Raw genomic sequence first — 9,775 nt, 5'->3', positions numbered from 1 at the left:
CTTTCATTGCAGAGCCCCGCTTTGGATCCTCTGTCTCTGTCTCTCTCTCTCTCTCTCCATGCCACCCCTGCTTGCGCGCTCTCTCTCTCTCTCTCAAAACTAAATAAACATTAAAAAAAAGATGTAGTATAAATATACAGTGGAATGTTACCCTGTGATCAAAAAGAACGATATCTTGCCATTTGCAACAACATGGATGGAACTAGAACTTATGCTAAGCCAAATAAGTCAGAGAAAGACAAATATCACGATTTCACTCATGTGCAATTTAAGAAACAAAATGGATGAACATAGGGGAAGGGAAGGAAAAATAAAATAAGATAAAAACAGAGGGAGGCAAATCATAAGAGACTCTTAAATGCAGAGAGCAAACTGAGGGTTGCAGGAGGGGAGGTGGGTGGGGGGGGTGGGCTAAATGGGTGAAGGACCCTTGTTGGGATGAGCACTGGGTGTTACACGTAAGGGATGAGTCACTGAATTCTCCTGAAACCTATACTACACTATATGTTAACTAACTTGAATTTAAATTAAAAATAAAAAAATGACAATAATGGATTATACAACCCATTAAATAAAACAGGAATCCAAGAGTCCACATTGATATAAACAAGCAAACAAATAAGAAGAGAAAATGGTTTCTCACGTTAATGTCGACTAACAACTGCAGAACAAATAATGCCACCATTTGGCAACCAGATAGCAGTAATTAATTCAAGCAGGAAACATCAACGGACGTTAAACCTGCGGGGAAACGTAGAAAAGTGGGATATTTACATAGTTCACAGTATCTCCTCCCCAAATGCTTATTAATTACAAAGGGATAAGGAGAAGCTACAAGCCCGACAGACACTGCCTTAATGAATGATCAAAGTTAACGTCACCAGTAGTGGAACCAAACACTGTCATCAAGTGCCACCTGATGGGATACGGTAAGAAGGCCACCGCCTCACTTCTGTGCATCACCTGAATCTAATCATGATGAAACTAAACCTTAATAGAGGGACAGTCCACAAATTAACGGGCCTGTAATACCGAAGAATGTGAAAGGTGCAAAGGTCAAGAATAGGCAAAGGGTGGCACCGAGCTGGTTCATTCAGTGGGGCATGCACCCCTTGATCTCGGGGTCGTGAGTTCAAGCCCCATGTTAGGTGTAGAGTTACTTAAAAGAAAAAGAAAAAGAAAAAGAAAAAGAAAAAGAAAAAAAGAAAAGCTTAATTAAAAAACCGGACTAAGAAATTCTTCTAGAGAGTAGACCAAAGAGACATGATAACTAAGTGAAACACGTGGTCCTGGGTTAGAATCCTGTTACTATAAAAGTAATTCTTGGGACAGTTGGCAAAACTTGAACACAGTGTCTAGATGAGGAGTATATGGGTGTTCTTGGGGCATCCGGCTGGCTCAGTCAGTGAGACTCATGATCTCAGAGTTGCGAGTTCAAGTCCCACATTGGGTATAGAGATTACTTAAAAATAAAATCTTAAAAAGAAAAAAAAAGAGTAGATGGGTTTCTTGGTACAATTCTTACAACGGTTCTGTGGGTATAAAATAATTTAAAAAATAAAAATAAAATCGTGCCTGGGTGTCTGGATGGCTCAGTCAGTTAAGCGTCTGGGTCATGTTCTCGAGGTCTGTGAGTTCGAGCCCCATGACGGGCTCTGTGCTGACAACTTGGAGCCTGGAGCCTGCTTCGGATCCTGTGTTTCCCTCTCTCTGCCCCTGTCCTGCTTGCACTCTGTCTCTGTCTCTCTCTCAAAAATAAATAAATATTTAAAAATAAATAAACATAAAAAAACAAAATCAACACACAACAGAAACAGAAACAGTGTGTCAGACTACGAAATCCTTATGCCTTTTAGGCCCATGTCACCTGCTAACCATTTGTGTGACTTTGGGAAATCACTCTCCTTTTCTGGGTCTACTTTTCCTTATTGTCAAGTGGGAGCTTTGAAGGTGAACAAATAATCACTTTGGTTTTCTAGTCCAAAGAATGTAGCACTTGTGACTGAGTACAGGGTCTCCAGGGGCTCCAAGGGGCCCTGGAGTGGCTTAGTGGCTTTGTGCCCTCCCTCTGCCTCTATCATCCTTGAGGGTGGTCCTGGCGTCTACACAGGCGATGGCCCCAGTGCTGGTACATGTTGAAGGGCAGGCCCCATGGTGACCAGGACTTGGAATTGCAAATAGCTGAAATGGAGATTTTCACACTTTAGTAAGTGTTCCCTGTAACCACCTGGAGGTGCTCATTTCAAATGGAGATTTCTGGCAAATCCCCCTAATACTGGTTTAAACCTGTAGGGATTTGTCTGCCACCATTATTATTCTTTTTTTTTTAAGATTTTATTTTTAGGGGTGCCTAGGTGGCTCAGTCAGGCCTTGGACTTCAGCTCAGGTCACGATCTCAGTTTGTGAGTTCAAACTCCATGTCAGGCTCTGTGCTGACAGCTCGGAGCCTGGAGCCTGCTTCAGATTCTGTGTCTCCCTCTCTCTCTGTCCCTCCCCCGCTCGTGCTCTGTCTCTTTCTCTTTCTCAAAAATAAATAAACAATAAAAAAATTATGAAGATTTTATTTTTAAGTAATCTCTACATTCAACATGGGGCTCAAACTTACAACCCCAGGATCAAGAATCACATGTTCCACCGACTAAGCCAGCCAGACGCCCCTGTCTCCTACCATTATAAGTCCAGAAGTGGACAGATCCAGGCTGGTGCAGCAGCCCAAACTCCATTAGGACCTTGGTTCTCCATGTCTCCCCACTCCATTGGCCTTTACATGCTGTGGCTGTTGCCTCAGGGTTACAATATGGCCCCTGCTCCTTGAACAAGCCTGACACATTCTCACCTAGGAAGTCTGCATTTGCTTTTCCTCTCCTGGAGTCCACTTCCTTACCACCAGGAATTTGCTCAGAATTAGTAAAGGCTTTACAACTGCAACTCCTCCTACCCCACCCCAACCAGTACCTGGAACGCCCCATCTCCCTTCTCTGCTTTATTTTTCTCAACCCCACTTATCACTACATGACATGCAACGTATTTTTCTTTTTTTATATAATTAAAAAAATGTTTATTTATTTTTGAGAGAGAGAGAGAGAGAGAGAGCATGAGCAGGGGAGGGCAGAGAGAGAGAGAGAGAGAGAGAGGGAAACGCAGAATCCAAAGCAGGCTCCAGGCTCTGAGCAGTCGGCACAGAGCCCAACACGGGGCTTGAATCCATAAACCATGAGATCACGACCTGAGCTGAAGTCAGAGGCTTAACCGAACGTAAGCACCACTTCTGTTTATTCTATTCACTGTTGTATTCCCAACACTTAGAACCATGCCTGGAATGAATATATGGGCAACAGGTGCTCAATAAAGAGTTGTTCAATGAAGGAATGCACTTCCAGGAGGTACACCTGAGTTCTTGGAAGGAAGAAGAAAGGGGAAGAGGTAAAACAGGTGATTTCTATAACCGGAAAGCAAAAAACATTTCCAGAAATTCCTAAGCCACTTCAATTTACATCTCCTTAGCCAAAACCATGGCTACCTGTTGCCGCAAGAGAGTCTGGGAATATGAGTATTTTTAGTTGGGCACACTGCCCTCCTTGAACAAATTTATTTTGTAAGTAAAATAGAAGGGAAGAGGGGCACCTGGGTGGCTCAGTCTGTTGAGCGTCTCACTTAGGCTCCGGTCATGATCTCATGGACTGTGAGTTCGAGCCCAGCATTGGGCTCTGTGCTGACAGCTAGGAGCCTAGAGCCTGCTTCAGATTCTGTGGCTTCCTCTCTCTCTCTCTCTCTCTCTCTCTCTCTCTCTCTGCCCCTTTCCCACTCACATTCTCTCTCTATCAAAAATAAATATTTTTATTTTAAAGTAGAAGAGTGGAGGGGCGCCTGGGTGGCGCAGTCGGTTAAGCGTCTGACTTCAGCCAGGTCACGATCTCGCGGTCCGTGAGTTCGAGCCCCGCGTCGGGCTCTGGGCTGATGGCTCAGAGCCTGGAGCCTGTTTCCGATTCTGTGTCTCCCACTCTCTCTCTGTCCCTCCCCCGTTCATGCTCTGTCTCTCTCTGTCCCAAAGATAAATAAACGTTAAAAAAAAAAAAAAAAAAAAATTAAAGTAGAAGAGTGGATATTGGAAAGGCAACCTATAGTGTCTACCACATTGATGTGTCCTTGACCTAATAGAATCTCTATCTAGGGTGTTGATTTCGATGCAGGTAAGCCTTGGACCATGTTGTAAGAAAAATAAAGAGAATAATAGGATGAACCCAAAACAATTTTTTTTTTTTTTTTGAGACCGAGCAAGCATGAATTGCGGAGAAGGGCAGAAGAAGGAAGAGAATCCCAAGCAGGCTCCACACTCAGCGTGGAGCCTGACTTGGGGCTTGATCCTACAACCCTGGGATCATGACCTAAGCTGAAATTAAGAGTTGGGATACCAGAGCAAAGTTGTTTTTTTTCTTAATGTTTATTTATTTATTTTTGAGAGAGAGAGAGAGCACGAGCTCTAGCGGGTGCAGAGAGAGGGGGACAGAGGAAATGGAGCAGGCTCTGTGCTGACAGCAGAGTCTGGTGCGGGGCTCGAACTCACCAACCGAGACTTCAATCAACTGAGCCACCCAGGCACCCCCAGAGCAAAGTTTAAAAAAAATTTTTTAAATGTTTATTCATTTTTGAGAGCGCAAGCAGGGGAGGGGCAGAGAGGGGGAGGTGGGGGACACAGAATCCGCAGCGGGCTCCAGGTTCCGAGCTGTCAGCCCAGAGCCCAACGTGGGGCTCGAACCCACTAACTGTGAGATGTGACCTGAGCTGAAGTCGGACATTTAACTGACTGAGCCACCCAGATGCCCCCAGAGCAAACTTTCTTAAGGCCTCATGGGTGATGGATGCACTGGTCATGGACCTCTGTTATGTTGGCTGTACAGAGCACACTCCACCCCCCCCCCCTTTCTTGAGAAAATCTTTACTTCCACCCCTCCCCCATACACATGGTTACAGTAGCAGAAATCATGGAGGCCTTGTCCATCTACCACGTTTCCACCCACGTGACCCAAACCACTGAGTTGGCATCACATTCCCACGAATTTGGCACCAGGACTGAGATTCTGAGTCTCTCCGGATGACTGGATTGTGTAACTAGAGAGCGGCTGGCAGACGTATTTTCTACATCACAAACTGGACCAGCTGAGGAAAGAGCATGAACCCCACACAGAAAGAAGTTTGGTGAAATGGAGAGGGTCTTTGTGGTGTTTTGAGCCTCCAGTCCTAAGCTGTACCTGAGGACTCGTTCTGTCCTTGCCCTTGGGGTCTTTATTTCCATGTCTGTGGAAATCAGCACGCTTCTCTGTGTCCTTATTTCACTCAGACCAGCTTAAATGAATCTTTAGTAGCAGCCAAGAGTTCTAACACACACCCCACCCTCTGGAGATCAGGTGCCCAGCTTTGGAGGAGGAAGTGAAACACAGCAGCCTCTTTATCAACAAACGGTTGACAGAAGACCCGGGTCAGGGTCAAGGGAGAATTCCTACCCTCGGCTGTTTTGTAAAGCACTTGAAAACCACTTACATCAACCACACAAGTGACCCCACTACTAACAGGAGAAATGAGTGATTTAAAAATTTTTGTTTAATCTTTATTTATTTTTGAGAGAGAGCGTGCGAGCAGGGAAGGAGCAGAGAGAGAGGGAGACAGAATCGGAAGCAGGCTCCAGGCTCCGAGCTGTCAGCACAGAGCCCGACATAGGGCTCGAACTCACCAACTGTGAGATCATGACCTGAGCCGAAGTCGGACGCTCAACCGACTGAGCCACCCAGGTGCCCCAGAAACGAGTGATTTTAAAATAGGACCTCTAAGTTCAGGGTCTGAAGGGTCTGCCCTTCTGTCCCTGGCTTGCACTACTTGTAAAACATACAGGGTGCCTATCAGTTTTTCTGAGGTGTGGATGGGCTAGAGAGGAGGCAGAGAAAGGAAAAAAAACAGGGGCTTTAGAGTCTGGCAATCCAGCTTCATCACTGACCACATGTCTTTGGCTAAGTTAATTTTTTCTTTTTCTTTTTTAATATTTATTTATTTTGGGGAGGGGCAGAGAGAGGGGGACAGAGGATTTGAAGCGAAGCAGGCTCTGTGCTGACAGGCTGACAGCAGGGAGCCCGATGCGGGGCTCAAACTCACGAACCCCAAGATCATGACCCGAGCCCAAGCCAGACGCTCAACCAACTGAGCCACCCAGGTGCCCCAAGTCAGTTAATTTTCTTCAATCTCGTCTGTAACCCAGTAACAATAACTCCCACGTGGGAGGACTAAATGAGTGTGCACGTGTAAAGTACCCAACCCAACACCCGGCAAGTCCCAAAGAGCAGAGCCACTCCAGCCCCGGCGCTCAGGGCTGGAGCACGGTGCACAGGCAGGGAGCCCCTCCGGGAGAAGCACCTGTGCCAAACCAGCTGGCTCACTGCTGCGTTTCGTGCACCAGGCCAACCACGGCGCTCCCCTGGGAGTCAGGGGCCTTGTGTTTGTTAGAGGTAACTACTTTTCCTTTCCCGTAAGACCCCCATGCTACGGGGAAGCAATAGTCCGATCTCAGAGGGAGGGAAAGAAGCCCTGAGAAGAGAGCCTATCGGGATGTTCTTCTTTGAAACTCTTTTAATTCAGCGCCTGCCGCCGGCCAGGCATCTCTGTGCGCTTTACACACGTTACTGCCCACTTTCATTTCTCCTGGCTGATCAATGGAGGAGCAGAGCTGTCAAATGATATTGACAGCTAATCTGGAATCTAGGCCTCGCTGACATCTGCTAATAGCTCAGAATTAACTGGGTGGGGACCGTTCGCCTAGGACACAAACAGTTGCTGCCATGGTTCTGGCACGGACTTCAGACTAGAGCCTGGGACCTGCCCCTCAGCCCCACTGGGCAGACAAGTCCCTTCTAAGCAGCTGGTTCTTCCCCAAGGTGCTGGGAACTGCAGCTGGGCTCCAAATACCCTTGAACCGCTCTTGGAAAAACAAGGAAGAGAGAGAAGGCAGAAAACGAGAGTAAAAGTAGGAACAAAGAAAAGAGAAGGCAGGCAACCAGCTCGGTGACGATACTCATTCCTTTATTATCGACTGTGTTAATTTGAACAGGGCTGGGCTGCAGGTGCATTTCAGCTCAATAGAGAGGCCTCATCTGAAGCCAAGGAGACAGACGGTAATGTTTTTTATATATATTTATATATTACATATGTCCTGTATAGCCATATGTATAGTGACAAGAATGAGCCACTGCGTTAACTGTTGTCCTAAATAAAGACCATAGCAACAGACATGGAAATTTGGTCCCAGTCAAGGCCCTTACTTTGTCAATCAAATGTCTGATACATCAAAAGGGAAGGAGAGAGACAGAGAGACTGAGATCCAACCACCCCGGTGGCCCTGTTCCCAGCATGTCTTACACTGAGTGTCGAGTGTCCCCTGTGGAGGTAAACACACACACACACACACACACACACACACAAACACACACATGTACACAAAACTGCGGGCAGGAGCTCCTCGTCCGACACATCTAGGGCCCAGCCCTCAGACTGGGGTTGGTGAGACTGGGTATTTTGTGCTATAAGACTGTGAGGGTCAAGTGACCAGACAATGCGAAGTCGATGTGTCCAAGTGATGAATGGGGTGACATGTGCTGTTTCATCTACAAACAAGAAAGAGGTCAGTGGGAGAGGCTACTCAATGTAGGCATGGAGGTCCCCCTGTGCCCAGGCCACCTGGGGCATTTCTACACACAATTCCCATCCCAGACACAGCCAAACCTCTGATCTGAATCCTGAGTCTCAAATAATCTCTTGGGCTCTGATGAAAAATGGCATTTCCTTGAAGGACAGGAGCAAACGGCAATTGAGTTGCCAAACCAGCTAGTCCGGTAATTACAGCAGAAATGACAGCATCATTGAATTAAACCAAACCATAGCTTGGTCCTTACAGCAGAACTTGAACTGTATAAGAAGGGTTCACTTCCTGATGGAAAGAGAAGAACCAGGTAATCAGCCCCCACCCCCCGCCACCTTCCCCTCACCCAATTTCAAGCAGCTCGGTCGGTTTCATGCTGTTCTCCCGATGACTAAAATCCTCAAATTCTGGGAACTAGAGACTCCCCCTATTAGGGCATTTTGAAATCTTAAACCACTTGTTTCTTTCATGATTGCCTCTTCACTCCTCCACCAAAATACACACTTAAAAAGTAAATCAATGAAAATTAATCTCTCTCTCTCTCTCGCTTTTTTTTTTTTTTTTTTTTTGGTAGAAATTTACTTATTATTTGAGATAACCTGGAGACATCTTGGTATGTCACAAAGGGAGGCGAGGAGTACTTCCCCAGGGACCAATTTATACAATGCCAAAGAAAAAGGATCAGTTTTCAACAAAATAGTGCTCAACAAATGTGATGCAGAAACAGGAGTAATAGGCAAGGTTGATAAATTGTGCCTGGGTCCCTGTCTCCTGTGATAAATGAAGGGGGAAGCAACAGATTCCAATACCTTTGTTTAGCCAGGGGGAGAATGACATTGATCGCTCCCACTATGAACTGGGATCCAGGCAGCTGCGGAGGAAAGTGACCAAAGCAGGAAGGAGCAGCGTCTCAAAAACGGGGTGTTGGCTTGATCACTCGTTGACCCCAGTTACTTCTCAGAGGGAACAGAAACAAAGGGACTCAGAGAAGGGACTTCCTTTGATGACTGTCCATGTTGTCCCATTACTGTTTCATTTCCTGCAGGTCCTGAGCAGGCAGCAACTGGTTGGTTCACAATTCCCATCCAAGGGTTGGGAAGGTGGCCAGGAAGCAGAGTTTGGTAAGCCATGAGTTCTTGCCAAAGCCAAAGAGCATGGCTGTGTCGGTGAGGTCACATAAGTCCTTGAAAAGGAGCCCAAGAGGCCAACAGAGGTTGTCTGAGGTCCAGACGCTTGAGTGCAGGGCTCTTTTCCCTGGGAGCATCGGCCCGACACTGTCAGGACATGTCTTGTCCTTTGTGGACATCTAGCATTTTTCTAGTCCCAGAAAGTGCTTAAGAACTGCTCACCGTCGGCATAGGAGGAGATGGAGATTATGGAGAGAGACAGGTAGAAAAAGTACTCTCTTCTCAGGCACTGGCTACCTTCCCTTCTGGGAGCAGCTGACAGGGAGGAGCTTGAGGTCTGACATGGCGGGGGTCTAAAGTCAGAAGGAAAGGAGGCTATGCAGTGGCCACGGCAGGCTCAGGTGAAGGCATCTCCCCCCACAGCTGAGCTCCACAAATAAATAACATTAATTAAATAAAGGAGGCTAAGATGAGCAGGCAGAGACGCGGTCTGCCCGATGCTCACCCCCTCACACACACGCACACGCACATGCACACACACGCACGCACACTGAGCGTCAGGTGAGATGATCCAGGCTTGGCTCCCCAGCCCAGGAGGCTCTTGGATGGGCAGCCTGACTGAAGGTTGTCACTCATGGTCTAGCACTGTTGTGGGGTGCGGAGCAGCGGAGGCCAGGGAGGCGTGTGTGGTAGAGGGTGGAGGCCGCTGAGGACTCTGGCACCTGCAGAAGGTAGGGTTGAGGTAGGTGAATGGGGAGGTTGGGGAAGGGCAGGAAACAGAAAAGTGAGGACTTGCCTTTTCCTCATCCTGTTGCTGTAGGAACTCCCCCCCCCCACCCCCCACCCCCCATGGCTCCAGTTATCACCCTCCCTTAATGCCCTTCAGGTACAACCCAAACCCTCTTCAGCCTCAACCAGCCCACGTGGTTTCCATGCCTCCTACGTCCACTGCCCACTCTGACCATAG

General features: G+C 47.3%; 1 protein-coding gene across 2 annotated transcripts in view; it reads right to left on the bottom strand.

Moving 5' to 3' along the window:
* Window positions 1–7,044: 7,044 nt before the first annotated feature.
* KIF3C (kinesin family member 3C) overlaps window positions 7,045–9,775 on the bottom strand; it is a 38,015-nt gene continuing 35,284 nt past the window's right edge. Inside the window, exons 8-9 of one of the 2 annotated variants that reach the window (XR_006703729.1) lie at window positions 8,491–9,530; window positions 7,045–7,646 (exon numbers count right to left, since the gene is read on the bottom strand). Coding sequence is in view for 1 of the 2 variants with exons in the window: in XM_045447491.1 (XP_045303447.1) it covers window positions 9,437–9,530 (94 nt within the window). In the remaining variant the exon portion in view is untranslated. Of the gene's footprint in view, window positions 9,531–9,775 lie in introns of both variants that reach the window. The other variant, XM_045447491.1, reaches the window with a different exon arrangement.

Source organism: Leopardus geoffroyi, chromosome A3 (assembly GCF_018350155.1).
Source record: "Leopardus geoffroyi isolate Oge1 chromosome A3, O.geoffroyi_Oge1_pat1.0, whole genome shotgun sequence".
In the NCBI taxonomy this organism is placed as follows: Eukaryota; Metazoa; Chordata; class Mammalia; order Carnivora; family Felidae; genus Leopardus; species Leopardus geoffroyi.
Note: the sequence above shows the minus strand (reverse complement) of the source record. Positions and strands in the feature narration are given on the sequence as shown.